General features: G+C 39.7%; 1 protein-coding gene across 17 annotated transcripts in view; it reads left to right on the forward strand.

Moving 5' to 3' along the window:
* Positions 1-831: 831 nt before the first annotated feature.
* RIMS2 (regulating synaptic membrane exocytosis 2) overlaps positions 832-25,962 on the forward strand; it is a 448,611-nt gene continuing 423,480 nt past the window's right edge. For all 17 annotated transcript variants that reach the window (XM_053936996.1, XM_053937000.1, XM_053937028.1 and 14 more), the window contains exon 1: positions 832-1,280. In XM_053936996.1, coding sequence (XP_053792971.1) covers positions 1,111-1,280 — 170 coding nt within the window. In that variant the 5' untranslated portion in view covers positions 832-1,110. The remainder of the gene's footprint in view (positions 1,281-25,962) is intronic.

A 25,962-nucleotide genomic window follows, 5' to 3' on the forward strand; every position in this document is an offset into this window, starting at 1 on the left:
GGGTGCCCCTCTCCGGCCGCCCTGCGGGCGGCAGGGGCAGCGGGAGCGGCATGAGCAGCGGAAGCGGCGGGAGATGCGGGAGCGACGGCCGCGCAGCATCTCCCCCGCCCTTCCCCCTTGCCCCCCCGGCGGCCGCCGGGCTCGGTCCTCCCAGCGCGTCGCCGGCGCCTTGGCTCCTCCTTGTCCTTCCTCGCGTGATTTTTATCGCGTCCATTTTTTGTGCGGGGATAAATAAATAAATAAGGGCAGCTGCCGCCCGCCTCCCCACGCCGCCAGCCCGCGCGGCGCCGCTAGGGGCGGCAGCCGGGCCCCGCATCGCCCCGCGCCGCTCGGCTCAGGAGAGGGAGGCAGCGGGGCGATGCGGAGTCCCCTCCCGTGACTCCGGCTCTCCGCCATGCCATGGGTTAGGCGGACTCCATCCCGCAGCCGAGAGGGCACCAGCCAAGCGAGGCGGCGGCAGGAAGCGGCGCGGTCCGGCAGAGGAGCGGCGGGAGGCGGCAGCGGCGGGAGGCGAGCGCGGCGCCCCGCGGCCCCTTCCATGGACGGCGGCGAGGAATTATGAGCCGCGGCCGGCGGCCGGGACTGGCGCTCGCCCGCTCGGGCTTTCCCCGCTGCGCGCCCCGGGGCGCCGGGGCTCCGCTCTCTTACGGCACCCCCCTCGGCCCCCCCGGCAGTCGCTGCCCCCGTCTCCTGACCCCCCGACGCTCGCTCCGTCCCCCCTCTCCCTGCCTGGAGCTCGGGGTTGGGATAATCTCGCTCGCACCCAAACCACAGCGCTCCCGCGGCTAATCCTGCCCTCTCCCCTCTCTCTCCCCACCCCGCCCCCGGCCCTTCCTCTCCCGGCGCTGCCTTCTCCCCTCCCCGCTCCCCCTGCTCGCCCCCCGAGGCCCCTCCGTCCCCGTCCTCCCGCTGCCGCCGGCGGCCCGGCGGGTGGGTGCGAGGTCGGGGCTGCCGGGCACCCCGCCCCTCCCCGGCGGGGCCGTCATTAGGCTGCCGGTTGATTACAGGGTATTGATTTGTATGTGCTTCTCCCGGCGCCGGCCGCTCCCGCTGGTGCTGCTGGAGTTCGGGCAGCGCTTCTCGTAGCGGCGGCGGCAGCTCCCACCAAACATGTCGGCTCCCGCCGGGCCCCGGAGCGGCCCCGCCGCTCCTCAGCCTCCTCCGGCCCCGCAGCCCGAAATGCCGGACCTCAGCCACCTCACGGAGGAAGAGCGGAAGATCATCCTGGCCGTCATGGACCGCCAGAAGAAGGAAGAGGAGAAGGAGCAATCCGTGCTCAAGTAAGGAAGGGCGCATCCCTTTCTCGTCCTCCCGGGCCCGCGGCCGCGGAACTCTCTCCTCTGGCCCCGGGGGCGGCACGGCCAGGGCGGGAGAGAGGAGTCGGGCTGCCGGGGTCGGGCAGGGGGCTCGGCGCCGGGCGAGTGTGGGGCACGGCGGGAGGGACCTGCGGGAGCGGCCAGGGACGCGGCAACGCTCGGTTCCTGCCTTAGTCGCGCTCCGCGGGGCGGCTCCGGCTCGCACGCCCCGGCGCCGGCGGGAACCGGGCGCCCAACATGGCCGCACAGGTGCCGTCCTCACCCGGCGTGTTCCATCGGGAGGACGGGGGTGGGTCGGGGCGGCGGTCGGCGCCGCCGGAGGGGGCGGACCGGCAGCATCGGGCCCAGTGCCGGGGGCGCGGCGGGCTCCGCGCTGGCGGCGGCGGCCCCGCCGGGCGGAGAGGCACAGCCGGGGCCTGGGCTCCGGCCGCCTGGCTGGTGGGTTTGCCACAGCCGCCATCTTCCCCCGACAACGTGTCTACCGCCCGCCCCCGCCCCGCTGCTCTTTCCAAGCGTGAGCCCCGGCGCCGGGGAAAGCGGGACGCCTTCCGCCTGCCCGGCGCGGGCGTGGGGGCGGCCCCGGCCCCGGCACCGGCACCGGCGCCGGGAGCTGTCCGGAGCGACCCGGCTCCGGCACTGGGAGCTAGCTGTCCGCTGCCACCCTGCCCTGCTCAGCACCGGGAGCTGTCCGCTGCCACCCTGCCCAGCTCAGCACCGGGAGCTGTCCGCTGCCACCCTGCCCAGCTCAGCACCGGGAGCTGTCCGCTGCCACCCTGCCCAGCTCAGCACCGGGAGCTGTCCGCTGCCACCCTGCCCAGCTCAGCACCGGGAGCTGTCCGCTGCCGCCCGGCTCGGCACCGGGAGTGTCCGGGCACGGGCGCGGGGCCCGGGGAAGCGCGAGCTTTCCCCGTGCGCTGTGCCCCGTTCCCGGGGTGACACCGGTCTCCTTGCAGGGGTCCCGCTGCCGTGCTCGGCGTGGGTCACGCCCTCCCCCCGTCGGCTGGCAAACACTGAGTAAAGTCGAGAAAACTGTTTTCCCTTCGTGATGGAGTAACCACGCTGACTTCTAGTGGCTTAAAAATAAGCAAAGCTACTGCTGTCGTGAACGTGACTTTGATGAGTGTGGTGAAGATGAAGCTCTAAGCTCCAAGGGTTTTTATTTTTTTTTGTACCAAAATTAGCGTTGTGTCTTAGGCAAGTTAATTGCAGCTGGCCTTTCACACTCAGCACCTGGAAGCTGTCTTCTGGGCTTTAGTTTCTGACTTTGGAAGTCTGTTTCCAAGATTCAACGCATTATTATTAGCATCATACCAAAAACTTCAAATATAATTTGTGTGACAGCTCCTAGATATTGAGGAGATCTAAAAACATTTCAAAGTCTGTTTAAAAAGGTTTCTTGTTGGATGAACATTCTGAAACACGTCAGTGTAGTGTGAGCACTGGAAATAAAGTACCATACCTTCTTCTGTCACCACATCTTAGTCTCTTACTCTACAGTTTGTTTGCTATTGGGATACTTTTATTTTGAAACAATTTAGACTATTTCATTAAGTTGCGTGATATAGCAAAATAAATGCAAATTTTTGTCTAAAATTTCTGCACTCTTAAAAATCATTAACAAAAATGGAAGTTCAAGTTGGAAGCTGCAGGAATTCAAGGAATTAAGGTTGCATTTTAAATATATAATAATAGCATTAAAATTTTAAAGAAGGCTCCTGTTAACTTTTGCTGTGGACAGTAATATTTATGACCAAATATAAAGTAAAATATCAGTACAATACTAGGATCAGCTTGAATGGTTAAGCTTGCAAATGAAGAATAAACTCAAGTAATGGTAAGGTAAAGCTAACTTAAGAAATGAAGCAGAATTGTTTTCATTTGTAATATTGAGAATCTTGGAAGCAGACAATGGGCAAAAAAACAGTCTTGATCAAATCTAAAGATAAAATTTATGTGGGGTTTAGTTTCTCATTATGTCTCACTAAAAGTGTCCTCTTGAGTTCTGTGTAAGCTGTGAGGGAAATGGTAAGGTGTAAAGTTCATATATAAAGGATAGCCAAAAGCAGCACTATTAGGAACATGGAATTTGAATAGATGGCCCACAATATTTTAGAGGGTAGTAAGAAGTGAGCTGGTGTCAGATGAATAACTCATCAGTTTCATTTTTCTTAAAATGAAGTGTCTCCTTGAACCATCAGGTATATGTTTATTCTAAAAATATCTACAGATTTATCAAGCACAACTCTCCACCAAAGTCATACCAGCTCTTTATGTAGATATTACTGAGTTTAATTCTCTTGATATTTTCCTTCTGTCAAAAGAAGAGAAAGAATAAAAAAACCCTCCCATGTTTATATGAATGAACTACTGTTATTGCACAGAGATAAATATAGAGCTAAATACTGCAGTCTTTGTTCAAGTGTAATTCTTCTCGAAGGCAAGCTTCTTTTGAAGTGGAAGGTATTTTTGCCTCAGCAATAGAATTGTGTAATTTCATTCCATGGAGAAACATAGCAGGATTAAAAAAATGCTGAAAACAAAAGTTGATATTTAGCGATATTAACACAAGAACTGTTCAAATGTTGAAGAAAGCAGCAAGCATGTGTTCCCTCTATTTATTTTTTAAAATAATTTATTGTGATCGAGTGTCAGTATGAATGACTAGTCCCTGGGCTCTACTTCCTTTCTCCATTCTGTTTCTATCTTGTGTTTTTCAAATTCTTATGCTGTTCCCATCACTGTGGTATTTGAGCATTTTCCAAAAGAGCATTAAGTAGTGTGACTCACATCTGTAATGTGGACTATTTATTCTTTTCCTTTCACTCCCTGGGGTAAAGATGTGTGGATTTAAAATAGATACACAACTTCTCCTTATGCTTGTTTTACTCTTTTTGGGGAAAGGAAATACAGATGGTATTGAGTTGTAGTCTGTAGCAACTAATAGTGATCGGGTCAGCATGAATTCTTGCCAGGATTTGATGGAACATGATGGCATGGAAAGCAGAAGCTTTCCAGATTTGCTCTGTCCTTTGGCCTGGTTTGGTCTGTGAACTACGCTGAGCTACAGTTGTGCACTGTGTTCCTGAGGTAGAACTTTTGCTTCAAAAAGGATGGGTGGCAAACTTTGCTGTTTTGACTGTCTCTTTTCTGGAATTTTTGGGACCCTTGGAGTGCATTTTGAACATTATGGGCTAAGAAGTTGTCTTTTTGACAAGGTTATTGAAGATATATTTTGCATAACAATTAATATGCATAATGCGCGACAGAGTGAATTTATGTCTGCACTCTGGATGTAGGTCTTTGCTTTTTAAAGAATATTTACATATTTTCAACTTTTTTCTTTGTGGATATTTTACTGACTTGGATAGAGGATAGAATTTTTGATGATCACTTTTCTTTTAAATTATTTGCGTCCTTCCTCTTATAAAATCTGGTTTTGTGTGTGTAACAGATTATAGACGGCACATTTCCTCCATACAGACTGATTTATGGGATCAGTCTTGTGCTTTTTAAATTTGAATTTGTACTTTATTTCTGTATTGAAGAATCATGTTGAGAGAATGCACACAGGAAAAAAAATAGATGTTAGGATGCTGCCGTTATTTATTAAGACTTCTGTTTCCGTCTATGTGATGTGCATCTACACTTTCCTACTTCAAATATCATGAATTTCCAGCTCCTTTGCTGAGCAATTCTAAAGATAAAATATTCTCCTCATAAAGTCAGACTCATAGCTCTGAAAAGACATGTATTTCAACTTTTCACGAGAGTTTGGCCCAGTAGTAGACAAATTTTCCCAAGAGAAAATTTTTTAATGAAATCATACAACTTTTCATATATTTGCAAAGCATCACAGGTTTACCATGAGGTCCTTTTAAAAGATTTCTATTAAAAGTGTCTGGCTTTGTCAGCTGATTTACCTAAGAAAGGTGGATACACAGTGGGCTAGCTAGAGGATGGTGGCTCTCTGTGAACCACCACTGTCAAGTCCAGAATGAACTTTAGGAAGGTACATCTGACTGTAGGCTCAGTTACTGTGGTAGTGATAGCACAGACATAGTAAAAATGGGGTAGCTACACTGAACGAAACAAAATCTCTGACAAGCAAACCTCCAGGAAGCTAGGCTTTGTGAGCTCTGTATGACACTGTGAGTGAGTGAGGTGTGGGGCAGGATATATATATATATTTGTATAGAGTTGAGGAGTTGCCCTCTTTCCTGCCCTGCCATGTCCTCTTTCCTTCCTACCACCTCATTCCGCTCCCCTTGTATTATTCCTTATAGTCTCCCCTTTCGTTTTAATAATTTGTACTGCTTTTTGGGCCTCTTTCAAAATTGTCATTGTTCCTTGCTCTTCATTCTTACCACATGCTTAGACATTTTATACTGTAGATAATGCTTGTCAAGTTGTTATGGCTTGTACCATTTGCTCTTCAAGAAGACTTAGTGTTTACAAATGTTCTCTAAAGAACCTAAATCACTTTTAGACACTGTCTACAAATGATTAAAGTAGTACTTCTTCTTAGCGACTAAGCAGAATGTATTTGGAGATTATACAGGGTGGCAGTTACACTAATTATTTGGTTTGATAATTTTTATGTTGAGTAAAGTTTTGGAAGACTGCAATAGTGCTGACATTTCACATTCAAGAAGTACAAGTAGGATTGGTTGGATGTAGAAAGGTTTGACATCGTATAGGGCTGAGAAATAGTCTAACAGATACAGGATTTAGTTAAAAAAGAACCCCCCAAAATAGACCATTCAACACCAGATAGTATGTGCTTTCTGTAATCTTGTCAATAAATATCTTTCTGTGCTTCTTAAAAAAAAAAAAAAAAAAAGAGAGAAAAAGTCATTTAATTTTACATCCAAAAGAGAGGAGTAGAGATCAAATTTTAAGGTGCTGGGACTGTATCCTAGAAAGCAGTGACTGGGTGAGATGCAGTAGTCTCTGGAGATGAGTTTAGGGGACTGAATGGTCCATTCTGGCTTTTGTCTGCATGCATCTCTGAGCTGGGTCACATCTAAATAACTGAGAATGTCAAATAATTGATTTTCCCATTGAAACAATGGCTAATTAGTGTATATATTGTAAGGTCAAAATACACAGAAGTGATAGGTTACTGCAGAACTGGTGTAAAATATGGTTTTATCCTGCCAGTGAAGTTTTAAAATACTTGCAATGTATTCAAAGTTCCATAATAGGGAGGAAAAATTAAATTAATAATTTGAATTTGCAATTTTAATGCAGTGGAATGGGATATTTTTTTCAGCTTAATGCCACCTCTCACCCACTTGCTTTAGTGGCTTCCTTCAAGTTTTGTTATCATATTTACAGTCAGTCAGAATGCTAGGGCAGTTTCTAAGACCATTAGAACAACCTTTTCCAAGAAGGATTATTTTGGTGTGATCTTTCCTTTTCCTCTAACGTCTTCACTGATGATGCATTTTGACAGAAACGTGGGGAGATAAAATCCCAAGAACACATTAAGTGATGAGTTATGATCTCATCTGTAACTGTTTTACTGCAACTGAAATTATACATTAACAATGACATTTGAGGTAGGGATGATTTTTTAAGTTAAGTTTAGATCACATGGGCTGTTTTAATAATATGTCTTACTATATCAAGGTTATTATCTACAATTTACCTTAGACAACCTAATCTCTCCAAGAGTGGGCAAGTCTTTATTTTAATTTAAACTCATAAGCAAGAAGAATCTCTTGAAATACTAGTTGTCTACGAATGGCATTCAAAAGCAGCCGTCGTTCAGAGAAAGTTATTTGTATTATAAATCTGAAGTTCATATCGACCAATATTGTTTTCAGTGCTTACTGAGTTTAGATCTGTTTTGCAGGACTACATGGTGTAACAGGAGGAACTGTTACATCCTTGAAATAATTCTGTTGAGGGTATGTTATAGTTTATTAATAAAAACAGTTTACACCAAATCCGGTAGTGCATTTATAAATTCAGTAAACTCCAACAACTTCATCTCAGGAGTTATTTATACTTCTGGTGATACTGTAACATTGCAAAGTGAGTGCTGTGCAGCTGCTTCTGCATGATATCATGCGGTGACTGTGTCCTCATGTAGTTTCTCCAAGCTATGGTCTTGAAGCTGCAAAGATGTCAGTAAGGACTGAGACTGTAAGAGTTAATGTAACAAACAGTAAGAGATTGTTAGCTTTATAGGGGAATAGCAGAGCATATAAGAAGTAAATAGCTGTAATTTTTGGAGAGTAAGAGTTCAAAGAAAGTTCTGCTGGTTTTTGTCATTGAAGGTGGAAGACAGTGTTTTTATAGTCTTGAATTTAAGTATCAGCTATCATCATATTACATGCTTGCAGAGTGATCTCAGTTGCATTTTGATAAAGAAATCAAACTCATGCATTTTGATAGAGGAAACATAATAGTCATAATAGTTGACTTTATGTTTCTGTATCTTTAGGAGTTTCTAAGTTTTGATGTGAGGTCATAAAGAATTTGATTTCAAATTTTTATTAAAAATCTAGTGAGATATCCTGTTTGTTCTAGCAGGAGTTAGCAAGAGTTGAACTCGTGTTTCAAACAAATGCTTATATTTAGAAAATTCATAGGAAAATCTTTAAACTTTAAACAACACATAAAACCTATTATTTTCTTTGTTTACTGTCTCTATGTGGTTGGTTCTTTCTTCTTAAATCTCATATGAGGTTGCTTAAATACTTCCTGATGACCTATTCTTTATTTGACATTAATATTTTTAAGGTGAATCATTTCTTATAGCAAATATAATATTGTATTTGTACTCAGAATATTTATCAGGTCATAACATTACTAGGTATTCGATATAACGTGGCATTTTGGTTCTGTGTATTTTTGAGGCCAGACTTACTTTAGAATGTGTACTATCTTAAGCATATGATGTTTTAAGCATCAAATTTTTTCACCTTTAAATAAAATTGTGAGTAAGAAGCAATTAACCTGTTTTGGAAAATGGTTTACAACGTCTTTCCTATAACTTTTCAGAAATGTGTACTCCAGCATATTAGCAAGAAATCTTTTTCCATATAGTGTTTATCTAACTCTTGGTGCATTTATACATTTTTCTGATTACAGAAAGGATGAGTGAAAATAAATGTTTTTAAAGCTGTTTAAAGCCCAGAGAACACATAGAATAATAGAAAACATTGCTGGTTGTGACCTCAACAGGTTTTCCAATTCATCCTTTGCCTCAAGGCATGACCAGCTCTTAAGACAGCAGTTTCTGTCACTTATTTGTATAACCTTGTGATTCGCAATTGTGAGACCCCACCTAACTGTTGCATCCCGGAGTTTGGGTTTAGATTAGGGTTTTTAATTTATGTTAAAATAAGTTCTGTAATCCTGTGTTTCCCCTGTGTTGTTCCCCCCCGCGGTTTCTGGCCCCATGTTGCCTGCTGCCGGCTCTTACCGCTGTGCCGCTCCTGTAACCACCCTGCCGTCCGGCCCCGGGAAACCCCGTGCTGGCCACCCCAATCCCCACGATCCCGCTCAGCCTGCGGCTCGGTGCCCACCCCTGTGGGGTTCTCTGGTTGGTCGCTGTTGCTGGCGTCACCGCCACGGCAGCCGCCCCTATTGGCCGGCAGGCCGTGGATCCTCTCGCCCCGCCCCTCCATAAAACCCTATCCCGCCGGCAGTCAGGCGCCATTTTCTCCCATGCGAGTGCTGGGAGCGGTCGCATCTTTCCATCGAACCGCGCCATATGTGACCAATAAACCGTTCCTGCTAAGCACGGAGTAAATGGACAAATTCCTTACCTCTTTGCCGGGTCCCTAGTGCACAGTAACAGAGGCTGGCCAGCCCACGCGCCCGAGACACGGAGCCGTGTCCGGGAACCCGCGGCAGCAAACCCCGGCAGCACGTGGAAGCTACGCCACAGCCGGGCTCCCAAGAGCCGCGTGCAGCCGGGGAGAGCAAAACCCATGCCACACCTAACTAGTGAAATAAATAGCTTTCCTGTCTGAGGCAAGGGCCTCAGATGATAGCAGATGATACACTGAATTCAAAGCTAATAATCTCTGCAAGTGCTGTGTTGCCAATGTAGCATAAAGTGAAGAGTGGGCCAAAGAGATCTTAGGGTAAAGCTCTTGTATACAGGATGAATATTTTACATTTTTTTTCAAATGATAGATTATTACTGAAAGGTGTGAGAAGAATGACTTCACTGCTCACTCAAACAGGGATGGAGATTTCTTGAATTCCCTGGATAATTTGTCTCAGTTACTCAAAGTCCTTATCCTTACCACTAGAATTTTCCCCTTACTGTTAAACCTAAATCTCTTTCCTGCCATTTGCTTCTTACTCTGTCCACATTGGAAATGCAATGCAGTCTGTTATTTTTCTGTTTGCAGCAACCTTTTATATATTCCTCAAATGTGATCGTATCTCCTCCGGTATATTCTCATCACTCCTTTCTGTGTATTCAACAGGTCATATTTTCTAGATTTCTGACCATTCTTGCTGCTGGTATTTATATGTACTTTTTGACTGATTTTTTAAAAATACAATGTCCAAACCCAGACACATATTCCAAAAGTATGGGGAGAGCATGAGGATAAAACTGTCTTGAGCAGAACTCTGTCCTTGTATAGGCACTGTCACACGTGTTTGGGGTTTTTGTTGTGGTATAGCACTTATGGATTCATGGTCAGCTTGTGATCTACTATCCCTTCACCATGCTTTTCTGCAGAACTCTTGTTGAATCAGTCATTCCTCATTTTGTATTTTGAATTTGATTATCTCAACTATGCAGTGTTTGTCTTTAGTGCCATTGAGTTGTATTCTGTCTATATCAGATGCCTCTTATGGATTGTGCATTCAAGTGCTTAAATAAAATGCACAACAGCCCTTGGAGCAGGAATGAGGACTTGCCTCTGGAGAGAGAGAATCCTAATCACAGAGATATTTTGACTTTTTCTTGCTTGTCCATTTGCATTCCTGACTGCACAATTGTATGCCTTCATTGTTAGGATGCAGAATAAACTTTTCCATTCATTTGGGAAGAGAGAGCTGTGTTCAAATCTCTTCCAGAGAAAGGAGGCCTTTCACCAACTTGGAAATACACAAATGCTATATTATTTTAAGGGAAACAGTTGCATCTGCTGCCATATTTATTCAGTAGGTGCAAGATGTTTGGTTAACTTACAAAAAATTTGACAAAAATTTGAGGTCCCAAAAATACATTATTACTGTAGGTTTAATGAAAATAAGAAGATGGGTAGTGGAAGTGATTGTCCATACTCCCGATTGAAAAAGTCTACTCACACCATTCTACATACTGAAGAGTTCTTATAGGGGAGAGCCAACACTGGCATCAAAATAAATCCATCATGAAGTGTGAGTCCTCACAATATCAGACTTCTTTAAATTCAGCATGCATAGAACTGTTTGATTAATGAACACCATTGCTTCAGTTTTAGTATCTTTTTCATTACCACATTACATCATTTAGAGCTTGGATTACACTATTTGAGCCCAGAAAATCTTTGGGATTCTTCTGACCAGATCTGAATACCTACAGAGGAAGACATCCATTTCTGAAATCACTTAGGTTCAATTTGAAGCAAATGGAAATAAAGAGGTGCCTTTAGGATGTGTTCCATCTCAAATTAGACATTTCAAATAGGCCAGATGAATTGCAGAACCTATTTCTGGCTGTGGACTTAAAAAGAAGATAGAGTGAATATGTCAGAGGTAGAGGTCTATCTCACAGACTTCTGGAACTAGGTAAGTTGAGTCTCCCTTGCAGAGTTCTGCTTTTGAGAGTAACTCTTCACTATTTGGTCCTGTAAGAATGCCATGGACACTTTGCCAGCTGACACTGACGTTTATAGTTCCCTAGAAGCTGTCAATCTGCATATTTTGCTTATATTTCTATCAATTATTAATTAGGATATGCTCATTTATCCATATCTTTATTATTTGAGACTCACTGCTGGGAACCTGAGTATGCTTCCCTTTTAGTCCATGGTTATTCTTAGGATTTAGTATATTTTTTATACTGAATTCAGAAAGCCTTTGAAGAATGAGATCTAAAAGAAGACCTTGGAATATGAAATCATTCCAGCATTAAGATTAAGCATTCCCATCATCAAAAGAGCATTGCAAAGAAAACCTTCCTATGCCATTCCTCAATAAGAATGAGTAACAGATATTTTAAGGTAGAATCTCATAGATGAAGCTAGTCAGATTGCTAGATGGGAAGTCACAAACCGGATTTGTCTACTACTTGTAGGATTAAAACAATGTAACATTAAGACCCAAAGAAAGCTCTATAAACTCAGTTTGACAGTTTCTTTCCTTAACTCACACTCCATCTCTCTTTTGCTATGTATTGTTTTAATGGGATTTGTTTAGCTACTGTGTATTTACAAGCTGATAGGTCACTTTTGATGGTAGTCTGTTAAAAACATACTGTTGTCCTACTATGCATTCTGAATTCAGCATTTTCTTGCTTTGAAGGTCTGAATAAACACGTATCTATGGAATAAGCTGTATGGTATTTAAATCAAATATATTTTTGCTGAATCAGGCCCTAAGACATTTTGGGAGCATGAGTTTTGATTCAGCACGCTTTCATTAATTTGGCTAGTCATTGTGATTATGATTCATTTCATTCTGTGTAACCAACTGCTGCACAGTAAGTGACAGCTGAACCATGTATTATCTAACAGCTAGAAAAATAACATCACTGTCATTTTAGAAGGCTGAGGATTATGCTTTTATCAAACACGTGTTTTTTACTAAAGTTAAAATGCTTCAGGAAAATATCATATTTTTTCAAACTACTTGTAACATTGCAGTAATGAAGTGATGAAATATCACAGCAAACACTATGAACTATTTAAAATTAAGAACTTAATATTATTCTATGGATAGAATGAAGCAGCTTGTTCTGGTTTTTATTAATGTATTAACTTTTTGGATCGGTAGTAAGGTTATGCCTGTTCATATTTTGATGATAGTCTGATTTACATATATGTAGTAAGTCTGATGAGCTATGTTTCAGTGAATTGTAAATATTTCTGAAGTGTTGATATTACTTCCATGCTAATACATATTATATCAGAAGACATTTCAAGTGAAGCAGTAATTCTAATTTCTTTGTGGAACTTTACCAAAGATTCTACCAGATTTAAAGTTAAGCAAAATCCCAATATGATTGAAAGAAAACTGTATTTTCCCTAGTATCCATATTTCTCTTACAAAACTGTATCTTCCAAGTTTAAAAATATGTATAAAAAAATCCAAATCTATTTTTTTCCTGCCCTGTTTATGGTTCATCTGAAAAATTGCTGTAAAGGATGCTCTGAAGGCACTGGACCAAGAAAAGGTGCTTTCAGGGTAGAGTACAGAGAAAGTACTTGTTATTTGAAAGCCTTGAATTCTGTCTGCTTGATATCTGAAAATGCAGGTGGCCAAAGCTGAATGAAGTTTAATGTGCTATAGCTGAGCACTAATGTACATTTATGTATTTTGAATTTATTTAGACATGGTTGGAAGATAAGTGTTTTTAGCTACTTTGTAGAGTTTACATGAGCTTGTCTTCTGCAGAATTTGCCGAGTGCTCTTGTCTAAAATTTGGTTTGAGTTATATATTCCTAAGCTTTCTATAACACAGATATTCTCATGTATAGAAGTTTTTATTTGGAGAAAGACAAAATAAACATTTAGTCACATTGTTAACTTTTAGTAGGAATGGTCATATTTGTTCTGCACAAAGAAGAGTGATAAAAATGATAGAATTAGTCAATGATAACACCATGTCTAAACTTAATGTCTCAGATATAAATAACTATTTCTTAATTAAGTATGACCAGTTAGTTACAAGTAAGAAGTTTGTTTATTGAAGGAATATGGGCAAAATAGTGCCTTTGTTTAGATTCATAATTTTTCCTAATAAAACTTTAATAAGTTTTTATAACTTTAATAATCAAAAATAATTCACTGAATCTGGAGTTTCACTATGGAGACTCAATAGGTATTGAGCATGTGGTCATTATAATACGTAAAAGCACTGATGTATATTTTTTCTTATTATTATTGAAATAATTAATGATGTAGTCCTAATTTTATTTTTAGGTTAAAAAAGAAAGAGCAGTTTAGAATTAGTAACATGTTTTGTCACTCTTCATAGCCACAAGGTTTTTCTTTGATAAGGGCTTAGGAGTGTTTTATTATAGTAATCCACAAAAAATTTGTATTTCAAAGGGACTTCTGGTCCTAACACGAATAAGACTAAACATGATGACCTATTTTAAAACAGCTCTTGCCTGCCATTGAAACTGCTGGATTTTCAGTAAAGCTGCCCAAAAGAAAGATGTTGGTTTGTGTTAAAAGAGGGAAATTGCCATTAAAAATCTTCCATCTTGGACATAAGTATATTTTATTTAGTTCCTGAATGGCATTAGGATGTGGAAGGAGGTTTAAACTCCACTGTGCCTTTTATTGCTTGGTATGTTTGGACATCATTAGTTTCTTTTTAGGGACTGTATGAACATCTGCATAATAATAGTTTTTGTAATTACATCACCGAAATGTATTCCACCCTTAGTTTCAATTTAATAAAGATTTTCTTCAAAAATTTTCTCAATATGTGAAACAAAGGAAGGAAAGGAGTTATTGAACTGATGTCCACCAAGCCAACTATTCTTTGCCTTTTAATTCATAATTAAGTTTATATTGCCATAATAAATGGAAACTTACATAAAAACTTACATGGAAGAATGTAACTCACTAGATTCATAACTAAAAATGATATCACTTCTTGTGGTGTGAATGAAGTATTCATGCTGCATTTACATGTCCAGGTATTGGGGTCCAGCCGCAGGGGTGGCAGAAGGCACCAAGACCTGCACTCGTGTCAGAAAAAATTGGTTTCCCCCAGCTCCAATATGGATCTGCCACTGGCTATATTGTCCATCAGTGACACTGCTGGTCAGTCACACATTATCTCTGTGAATAATGTGTAAGAGAAGATAAAAAATCTTGTGAGAGAAAGGAAGTGAGAAAAATATGGGAGAAGCAACCCTGAAGACGCCAAAGTGAGTGAGGAAGGAGGAGCAGGAGGTGCCTCCAGGCACCAGAGCAGAGATTGCCCTGCAGCCCATGGTGAAGACCATGGTGAGGCAGCTGTGCCCCTGTGGCCTGTGGAGGACCTCATGCCAGAGCAGGTGGATGCACCTTGTATGAAGCTGGGACCTCATGGAGAGCCCACTTTGGAGCAGGCTCCTGGCAGGTACTGAAGCCTGTGGAAGAGGCACCCGCACTGAAGTAGGTTTCTGGGCAAGACTTCTGATTCTCTAGGGGCCCCATGCTGGAGCAGGATGTTCCTGAAGGACTGCACCCCGTGGAAGAGGCCTGGAACAGTTCCTGAAGAACTGGAGGCTGTGGGAAGGATCATGTTGGAGCAGTTCAGTAAGGACTGTATCCCGTTGGAAGGACCCCACACTGGAGCAGGGGACAAGTATGATGAAAAAGGAGTCACAGAGATGAAGAGCTCTCAACTGACCACAATGTCCCTGCCCCCTCCACCTGCACTGCTCCAAGTGTAGAGGTAGAAGGTTCATAAGTGAAGCTGAGCCTGAAAAGAAGGAAGAGGCAGGGGGGAAAAATGTTTTTAGATTTTTTTTTTCACTGTCCTGCCCTGTTATTAAGTGGCAATAATTTTAATTAATCCTCCAAAATTAGAGTCTGGTAACTGGTGAGTGGTGTCTCTGTCCTTAATTTGACCTATGAGCTTTTCCATCATATTCTCTGCCCTGTTCTGCTGAGGAAGGGGAATGAAAGAAGAGCTTGTTGGGTGTCTGGCAGCCATCCAAGGTTAATCCACCACAATATTTATTTAGCAAATATATTTGCAAAGGCTAACTTGAGCTTAGATATACTACTCTTCCTGGGTCCCTGTGGAATCAATACAGTAAGAAAAAGAGAGGCTTCTCTAGAAGGCAGATCTGAGAGGTTAAATTCAGCTTCAGAGCCCCAGGCAATTCTGTGATGTCAGTGCAGCAACTGCAGCTCCACTGCCAGCCCAGCTGCTCCTTCCTGCCTCCATGACACCATCATAGCCCTGGTGCAAGTATCTGTTGAACTGCCTAGTGAAACTATTTCAGAGAGGTTAAACTAATGAAAAAATATTTTCCCCCTTCATCACTTTGGCAGAACATCTTTTTAAGCTACAGAAAGGAACTCATCTGATTTACTGTACCATCCTACAAAATGATGAGCTAGCACAGCTGAGGGGCTGAGAAAGATTAGCTACAGTACTTTTGGAGTCTCTGAGAGCAATGGAATTATTCCACCACTATTTCCACAGTCTGCAAAGACTGGTTATGTTGCAGTCATTGAGAAAACCAGCGGACAAATGTACAAACTGATTTCTGATTTTTAAGTTGGTGTTTAAGGTCTGTGAAACAATGCCACCAAAATTAGCGTTGAAAAAATTTTTGGTGAAGAAAAAAAAATGCTCATAAAATTTTTCTGCTGAATAACTGGAGTTGGAAAGTCATTAATGTTGTTACTTTAGGTAGAACTAGGTTTTGTGTCTCCATATCAAACAGCGGGTTTTCTTCTTTAACACTTTTAAAGCTCTGATTTTCAGACATAAGTTAGTTCAGCTCACAGGATGAAGACAAAAAGGCGAAATGAAATACCTCAGATGACTCAGGTTAAGTGAATGAGCTCTGTAAAGCTGTGTTGTTGCATTTTTCACTGTGATCTGGAGCATAAATAATGAAAGGTGTGTAGCAAAGGCCGTAGTTGTAATTGCTGCACACATGCACACTTGTATTTTCACAGGTGACTGGACAGTCTTTTTGTTGTGTAAAATAATGGGAGAGCTGCTTCACCCCTAGTATTTCAGATTTTGTATGGGAAGATCTTCTGATTATTTAAACTGTATGATGGGTTTGGCTCTAAGTTTGTTTGCAATTGACTTGAAATATAGGCTACATCAATATTTTTAAAAAGAGGACATAGAAATAGTTTTGTTCTAATTTAATCTCTTACCAAAACATAATTTTAAATAGAGATCTTGTAGATAACAAAAATTATGATTGACTTTCAATATGCCAGGGTCATGAATTCATTAACTTCTGAATCTTTTTAAGATTACATAGAGAAATACAAAGTGTGAAGTTTTCATTGCTAGTGTCTATGCCAACACAAAAGAAAAAGACCTTGCATCAAGCATTTTTTTTTTTATAATTGCAATAAAAGTAATTGATTCTCCTAAGTTGCAGGCCTGCAGACTTACTTGTGCATTTGAGATGTAGCTTAATTGAATTAAAAAAAATGACTGACAAATGTAGCAATTAAAAATATTGCCATGCTAGTAGCAATTTTCTGAATGCCTACCTAGCATTCTTATTTTTAAGCAATGCTATATTTAGAAGGACATTTCATTCTTTCAGAAGAGAAATGAATCTATCAGGACTAGGACTATTATGTAGGAATATTAAATATTCACATATTTTGTACTACTTGGTTGCTAATATTAGCCCAGTATTCATAACGACCTACATTCTACTATTGGTTAGAATTTTTTTTCTCTTGGATTGCTGTAACTGTCATCTTTGATCTGCATTGTATGAAAAATAAAACAGCTGTCCCCTTTCTTATGTCTCCCCTCTAGAATCCTGGTAAAAATTACTACAAAAGCAATATTTTAACATGTTAACACGTGTAATATCCCCAAATGACTGTGATGATCCTCCTTTCATGATCAAAAGTAAAAGTATTCTGGGAGTTGACCATTTAAGTCTGTCAGTTTTTTTGTATTTTAATACAGACTTATTTGAAGCTGTTCACTTCCCCCAACTCAATTTATAGAGATATGGTAAAGCTTGCAAGAAAATATTTGGCTTAGACCCTCTCACTGGCAAATAAAACACTTCATGGCTTTCTTGTTTTGCTTTCCTGAAAATTTTGTTTCCATAATGAAGCAATAGAGGTGAATTTTGGTTTAACTTGAATTCTTTTATTCTGTTAGAAGTCTACTAATGTCATTAGATCGCTTCTGATTTAATCTTATTGTGAAGGAAAAGAAATTACGTCCATCATTTCTCATCATTTATGTCAAAACTTATAAGGGCCATGCGGGAGTGAGAGACTGCAGATCACCTCGCTCCAGCCCTGTAGAATTTAAGCCATGAATTTGTATTTCCTGAACTGTCTTTGCTGCCTGAGGAAGAGTGAAGAGAACAGCAATATGAAGTGAGGTGTAGTGCCCACCCTGGTGAAATCTTGCAACAAATGAAAACACAGTCTGTCACATTGGAATTGTATTCTTTGGTTTTGTAAGATTTTCTGCCTCCTTACTTGATAAAAAGTATACTTATTTTATTTTCATATTCACTGTATAGGCTTCCAAATTTCCTGTTAGCAGTGAAATTAAAATTTACTGTTACCATTGCTTGAGCAGGAGGTGCATGTAGTGAAGCATGGATTGTAGCTTGGCTCCTAATATTTTGCAGATGTCTTTATTTTGCTTACACAGTAAGGTGTTTTCTGGTAATTTCTATAAAGATTGATATTATTTTCCCTTCTAAGAAGTGGATAAACATCATAATATCTAGTGTTCCACCAAATGTAGTTGAATAGATAAAATATGTAAAATAAATGCAGAAAATTGAGCCAACTTGTCCAGAAATATCCTAGCAAGAGTAACATCACCATTATCCATTATAACTATTGAAATTAATCCAGCTATTCACTGTACCTGTAAAAGGTGAAGAAGCTAGCAAGCCTTGTAGTATCAGCACTCAATGGTTTTCACTGTTGGTTCTAGACCATGCTCCTTTTATTTTTTTGAACTTAATTACTTGATTAACCTCATACATCTTTGACTACTCTGCTGCCTCTGGATATTTTTGTGCAACATCAATTTGTGCAATATACACAGTATAAAGGTTCACATTTTAATAAGCTGAAATTAGTGTGTGTTTCACAAACATGATAAAGCCTTGGGTTAAAGTTCAAGAATAATCACATGTGTAGTAAGTATTCTGCTTACAGTAATAGAAATTGAAGGAGCTGAAGGAAATTGCAAATTGATATTTTCACTTATGAAATCAGCTTTTATGTAGATACAGCTTTATGTTTTTGTTTGTTTACAGTAGATAAAGGGAGGACAGTAGGGCTTTCAATGGTTCTTGTTCTCGCTCTTTGCAAACAGCTCACCTTTAAGACAAGGCACACTATTTGAGTTACATGAATCAATTTTTATACAAATGTTTCTGGAAATAAAAAAAAGTATTTGAAGAACATTTCTGATTTAAAGCTCAAATAAAGCTATTTCAATAATAACGTGCAAAGTAGAAGTTATGAATGCACTTAACTATTACTAAAAATCTGAAATATCCTCTGTGTGTGTGTGCATATGATTTTGATAAAAAACATAACTATTTTTGAAAAATAAACAACAGCTACTCAATATCCTTTGGGGTCTCATTAAGAAAATCTTTCTGATCCAAAGTTTTTTACTTTGCCTTTTAAAACATCTTAACACTATTTTATCTGTAGTAGACAATATGTAAATATAGCTGTTGTATTGCCTAGAATAATCTTCGTACCTACAGCTTTCTACTAGCTCTTTTTGGTGGAAAATCCCTATATTTCTCTTGCTAAAGGAATGGGTGCTAACAAAATTAACTGCTGTCCTGATAAATTCATACAGTTTCGTCAAGTAAGCATCAAAATAACGAAATTCTAAAAGGGCATATTTATTTAACGTTCTTTCTAAGAGCTGGCATCTGATAGTTGAAGCTTTTTTTTGTGCTGTCAGCTGCACCATTTTCAACTGAAGTACTGTTTTTAATTTGCTTCTGACAGACAGCCGTGCCATTCAAAATGCGCGAGCCTGGTTCCTATCAGTTTCTGTTCATTTGCTTATTCACTTCCTTGCTTTGCTACAACCTACTTGTGTTTTCTCAATCTGTCAGATACACTTAAAGGAAGTTGTAGTCTACATTTCTACCCTAGTTTTGTTTGTCCATGTTTCTTTATTTTAACAATCTGTTTTATCCAGTTTTAGTTAGTGCAGATTGATCTATGTTCTTTGGAGAATAGATAGATTGAGTCAAGGTGCATGACAAGTCATTCTTGAGTCAAGAATGACACCAAAATGCTGAACGTACAGTGAAATCACCCAGCCCTGTTTCTGCCTGTACTGAAGAGGAATACAAAGCTTTTTTGAGGACTGCTGCTTTCCATCTCCAGCTGTTTTGCCGGTGTTTCCTGGGCACAAGTGGAGAGGGAATTGACCTTAACATTTGTTAGCAAGTTTTGGAATTGTCTGCACTCTCACAAAGAAGGAAGTGATTAGAAACAAGAACAAATCTGACTTAGATTATCCTTTTGCACTCCCAAAATACATTTTTACTGCCTTGAACAAATGTTGCCCCTGAAGCAGCACAAGCAGGTTTTGTTCCTTTCTCTGGGCTTTTGATAAAAATAGAGCAAAAGTGCATCATCCACGAGACTCATATCTTAGTGTACTCATCTTTGTCTCTCTCTTTCTGCTTCTTTTATTTTCTGTCCTTGAGGAAGGATGTTATTATTGCAAAAGTTTTCACTGGGAAGTCTAGTGGTTGAAAATAAAGTTGAGAAATTTGTGTTTTCAGGTAGAGTATTATTCTCTACTGAGTACTGAGAATCCAAGAGCTTCTCAGAACACATTTCCCAGTATCTGCAGCATGGTACATGTTACGTGTTCACTGGATTCAGATATGCAACTCAGCTTTGAGGTATTACTCCATAATAGCATAAAATTAAAGTGTCTACCAGCATTCCAGGTTTCCTGTGTCTTGGTTTCCACAAAATGGAAGCCTCTCTGTGACAGTTATGGTATACTATAAAAAATAGCTGATCACAGAGGTAAGGATATCTGAGTCCTGATGCATGACAAAAGATTTGTTTAGGTTTACCTTCTGTCCCCTCTGAAATTCCATTACCTGCAGGATGCATGGCATTGTAGTATCTACTGCCCATGTAATATAGCAGTACCTATTGCAGCAAAATCTGTAGCTTGCCCTGCAGTCATGTTTTTAACTGTAGTGTGTGGTGATGTGGTTCTCCCAGGTTATTCTTATTTCTTGTTGGACATGGAGGTTGCTGAATTTTATGCAAGTTATGTTTTCTCATATTTTTTAGGAAAAGTTGAAATACTCTACATAGAAAATGATTAAAGCATGAAAAAAGTGACATTGTCCTCATTTGAAAACAGAAAGTTCAGCCTCCTGGACACTTAAGGTTTTAAAAACACTATTTTGCCATTAGTACAACTGTGCCACCAGGAGAAATGAGGAATCCAGTATAACCCCATGACGGTGCACTTGATAATCATTTCACTCTTAATAATCTAATCCATCCATTGTAATGAAGCAATTAGCTTGCTCTGCCCCCAGCTGTAATCTAAGAGTGAAAAATTACATTTATTCTTGTTTCAGCAGCTTTGCTGTTGAATACTATTAGGTGGAGTTTATTTGACCTGCCGTTTCAGGCCTTTTACATTGCAGGAAAAAAATGTTTTTGTATGTCAGGAAATTTGTTGGAAGGACATTTATGATAGATGAATTTAGCTTGCTGTCATAAATTTCCTTGGTTCAGAAATAAAGGTAATATAACATTGGAGGAAATAAAACGGAAAAAAATAAAGAAAAAAAGGACAAGGAAAGGAGAAACCACAGCTGCTATTAATTCCTCAGGTTTCATTTGAAGTGATTAAAGAAGTGATCTGTGACAAAGTATTACTCTTTCCTGATTTCATCACTGACCCTCAGAAGCTTCCATGTATTTTTCAATTTCTTTTATGGTCTAACACTCAATTTCAATATATTTTATTTTTCTAAGTCTATTTGGTGAAAATAGGAACAAAAATTCCTTGTATACTTTTTAAATGGGATAAAGACAAGATTTTATTTGATGTGTAATATTTAAGGATCAAGTATGTGAGTATGTCTATTTTGACTTCACAAGAATTTGGTAGCACTTGTTTTCTTTCTTACATTAATTTTTTTCTTTCCCGTGCTGTGTTTATTCCTTGTAAGAGCTTTTTATGTTACAGGTAGGTTTTGTCTAGTGCAGCTTTTACTCCACTCCTACAATGACAAGGAATTCAGCATCAGAAATGGCATTTGGGAGATGTCAGGAGAAAGAAGGGAGGAGGAGAAGGGTGTTCAGTGCAACCACTGAAAGGCAGTTCCAGGTAAAAAGTGACATTAGGAAATTTTTGAGAGGAGAAAGAACCTTTCTTTTGTGTAGAGTTTTCAGGGTTTTATTTATCTTCAAATTCTACCAACAGATTTTTCTACTGCAGTGTATAGTGCATGTTCTTCTGAGCTCATTGGGATCTTTTCAGTTACTCAGTAAGGTCTTGATGTACTTAAGACTTCATCACACCTTCTCAACTTTTTTTTTGAATTTTCATGTTCATTGAGGTAACAAGATATTATTTTCAATTTTTGCCAGGATTTTTTTATGACAGAACTTTTTATGTGATGCTAAAAGCCAGACAGGTTTTGATATCTGGATTCTGACGGAAGGAACCTGAATTTCTGCCAGGTCCTTTCCCCAGCTCTTTGGCAGCCTCCCTGGCAGGCTGGTGGGAAGCCTTATTCTGCATCCTTTGACTTGTTCAATCCCTGGTTCTTCAGCAACAGAGATAGCTGGAGCTTCCAGGACCCTTAATTCTGGGCAGCATGTCAGGCAGCTTTTTGCAAAACCTGAACTCCCAATTCAAGTGGGTCAAAAAAAAAGTAATTCTAGTTTGTGGAAAAATTCTAAATATGTGATATTCAGTCTTCCGTAAAACAAAATCACTACTACGTTTGAACCTTGTATATTCCTTTCCTTATGTGAATTTGGAATGCTCTCCTCTCTGGATTTTTTTGGTATCTCGAATGTAATGCCTTTCTCTCATTTACCTTTCTCTTTTCCATCAGTGACAGAACAATGTTTATGGTTAAAGAGTGCTTTCACAAATGAAATATTGAAATGTTAAGAATCTGACATGTTTTTCAGGTAAGACAAAAAATTCAGCCCAGTTAGTCTATACAGTGAGAGATTATTATTAAGTTTGTCTGCCTCTCTCTTTACTGGAGACTGAAGCCTCTAAAATAACCACTGAAACTGCATAAACCAACTAAGTTTTCATCCTGAATAGGCATAAAATGTTGAATTGGTTTTGTTCTATTATTTGATTAAAATGAACCAATGCTTCATTCTTATATTAATCTGGCAGCATAGTTGGCTAAACCTTTGCTATGAAAACTTTGATATTATCTATACCATGTAGTATTTAAATAAACTCTTTATGTATTCAACACAGACAACAAACAAAATGTACTTCTAATTATTATCACTTAACAAGTAGCCTTCTGTTGTCTAATTTAGAACAAGAATCTTCTTTAACTCCTCAGAAAACTAAATTAGTCCCGTCCTTATAGAATAGCAGAGAACAAATTTAATTGCCTTCCTTTCCTTATTTTTCCTTGTCTAATTTATATAGTTAGCATTTGGGGGCTCACAGGAGTTTTTATATTTTAGATATTCATGGCTACTCTGGGTTATGCTAAAATTTGTGGTAACCATTTGCCATTAAGGTTTTTTTTAAAAACGTAACTGCGATTGGCATTCCCCAAAGAATTTAATCTTAAATAAGCCTCTGCTTTCATTAATTTTTGGACAATCTGGAAAAGATCTCATGCTGAAAACATACAAAGAGATAAAAATAAAAATTTATAAATGTAGTAAGAGAATAGTAAATAGAACTAACACAGATTTCAACCTTAAATTTATTTGAAGGCTGAATCCATGTTAATCAGTTTTTTAAAATATAATTGAGGCAAACTGCTAAGTCAGACACATGGATTTTTTTCTTTTTCCATTTATCATCAGATATTCAAAGACATGAAGATAAAAATTATGTAGTTTCACACTTTCACTTTTAATGGCGTTTTTCTTGTTTCCTTTTTCTTTTTTTTTTAGTTTAGACGTTTTTCTTTTGTTTGTTTGTTTGTTCACTTTCACCACCAGAATTTGAAAAACGGTTTTCTAAAAAAGGTTGGGGCCAGAGAATAACACCCTTCTGTTTCCTGGTTTATAACTTCCTCTACCATCTGAATTTCATGTTGGGTTATTCTCCCAGGACTACTTTACTGGAGCAGTTCCATACACTCAGACAGCTGCCCTTTTAGTCAGGAGTCAATCTCTGAAAAAAGAATAGGTAGCTGCACAAGAAGAGGCAAAAGAATGAGAGTAAGGGGAAGATCTCTGAGGTATTCACAGATAAACAGTTTGGAGAAAAATAAAATTTCTTCTGTACTATCCTTGGAATTTTTTCCAAATGATGAAGAGCAAGTGTTCTAGTCAGAAAAATGCTTTGGAAGATGCTGAGGATGTGGTCTTACACCTATAGGATAAGACTAAATTATGGTCTACTGACTTTCCAATGAGGAAATCATCACAATGTCTTAAAAATCTGGAAGATTTTATTTTCATATTTTTTTAACATTCCAAGTGAGAAATCTAGAAGCTTGACTTGTGGGTGAAGTGCTCATCTAAACTTGGAAGAATATAACTAATTCCCTCTGTTTTTCACCATTCTTGCTTTAAGCCTGAGTGACTTTATGGCATGTTTTTCCAGAATTGTGTTTATTCCTTGTTGCAGGCTACACATGCAAATCTGCATGAAAAGTTGGAGTGCTATGGTGCTGTTGCCAGACTGTTTCATACTTATAGAAGCAGTTTTATTGGACAAAAAAGTGGGTTTTTTTCTGAAATCCTTGAAACTGAGGAGGAATTTTTTATTATTTTGGAATTAATTTGGGGAGTGGTGATCAGTTTGGATGTTCTAAATATTTTTGTCTTTAATCTCTTAACCTGATATCCATGGCAGACTGAAAACATACAAAGAAATTTTGGATCAAACTGGACTTCTCACCTTTCATCCTGGCACTTAATTCACATCTGGAACTCCTTGCTCATTCTAAAGAAGAGTTGGATTTTCAGGGAAGGATTATGTGTCCTGATGATGTCTTCTGTGATGGAAAGTCTGTCAAGAAGATTTTCTGGACTTCTCTCTAGACTACAATGTAGTGATGGAACTGAAATCATGTTCTTTCTGTCCTTCAGAATTTTCGGTTATTTAAATTCCTCCTTTTTCTTCAGTTTCTGTTATAAAATGGCATGCCAACCAGAAAGTCTGAAGGAGTAAATGTCAGAAGATTAGGCTGAACAAAGAGACATTTGGAGAATTCTGAATAAGTAAAAAATTTGAAACTTCCTTGTGTCCGTTTTTGTTGCCACGAGGTGGGAGATTGTGTTGAGGTGGGGGTTGTCCCTCTTCTCCCAGGCAGCTAGGGATAGGACAAAGGAAAATGGCTCAAGTTGCACCAGGGGAAGTTCAGTTTGGATATTATCATGATGTGGTTTTGTGGGTATGGTGATATTCAGTCTAAGGTTGAACTTGATGATCTTGGAGGTCTTCTACAATTTTAATGATTCCGTATTTCCACTGTTTAGGAAAAGAGGTTGTTTTCCTCCAGGTACAAGTTAGAAGGTAACAGAAGAGCAGTGGGAAATCTCTGGCTTTCCACCAAAAACCTTTGCAGAGTCTAGTCTCTCTCCATTTCCAGGAAGAGAATGAAAAAATTGAGGATATCCAATCATTATCAAATGTTAGCATAATAAAATTTCATAGGCTTACTTTTTGAGAACATCTATTGAAATCAGGATTTCTATTTAATTTTATGTTCATCTGGTGTCTTCTATTTAGTCTACAGAACAGTTAGAAAAGAGGCCACCCAAAAGGTTATGGTCCTAACCACCTACGAGGAATATATTGTGCTATGTTATGCACAAATATTTCAAAGAACTTCTCAGAACATAGACTTTTAGAGAGGCTGCTGGTTTTTGATTGTTTTGTTGTGTTTCAAAGTGACATAGGTCAGAAAGTCTGTTGGTAATATGGCCATGTAAAATCACCAAGCATGTTTGCTAATTTTTTTTATTATTTGCTATAGCTGTGCCTATATTTAGCCCATTTTCACCTGTTTGCTTTTTGTTACATGATTGATCGAAAGCTCAGATGGCATATTATTGCCAGTCGTGTTTGAATGACTCTGTGGGTCTTTCCTAAATGCTATTTTGCCACTTCTGGGATCCCTATGGACCTGGCTGCACTTGTAAGTTCTAGCCTTGACAGATCGGGTGTGTTGTTTTACCTCTGTCTGATTATGGAACCACAAAAGCCTTTCTGTTTGCCAAATGCACAATGTAGGAGTTGGGATTGCTTTCATAGGCTTGTAATACCTGTAAAAAATGAAGCTATTAATTTTTCCTCAATTGTTAAAATAACTGTAGATTTAAAATTTTCAATTAATGAGGCTTCTGTGTCTCAGGAACATTAGGAATTTCATTTTCGAATTTTTATAAGTAATTATTTTCCAAGCTAAGGGTGTAAGATGATTGAGAAAGCAGTCACATTTGCTAGTATGCACTCCCAAGATAGCTGTCACAGCTAGGAATTTGGTTTAATATTGCCAGGAGAGTGTTAAAAAATACATATGAAAAGGGATATAGTAAAATCAGAGATTGAAAAATCTAAGGGGAATGCTATGGGCCT

This window comes from Vidua chalybeata, chromosome 1, assembly GCF_026979565.1.
Source record: "Vidua chalybeata isolate OUT-0048 chromosome 1, bVidCha1 merged haplotype, whole genome shotgun sequence".
NCBI lineage: Eukaryota > Metazoa > Chordata > Aves > Passeriformes > Viduidae > Vidua > Vidua chalybeata.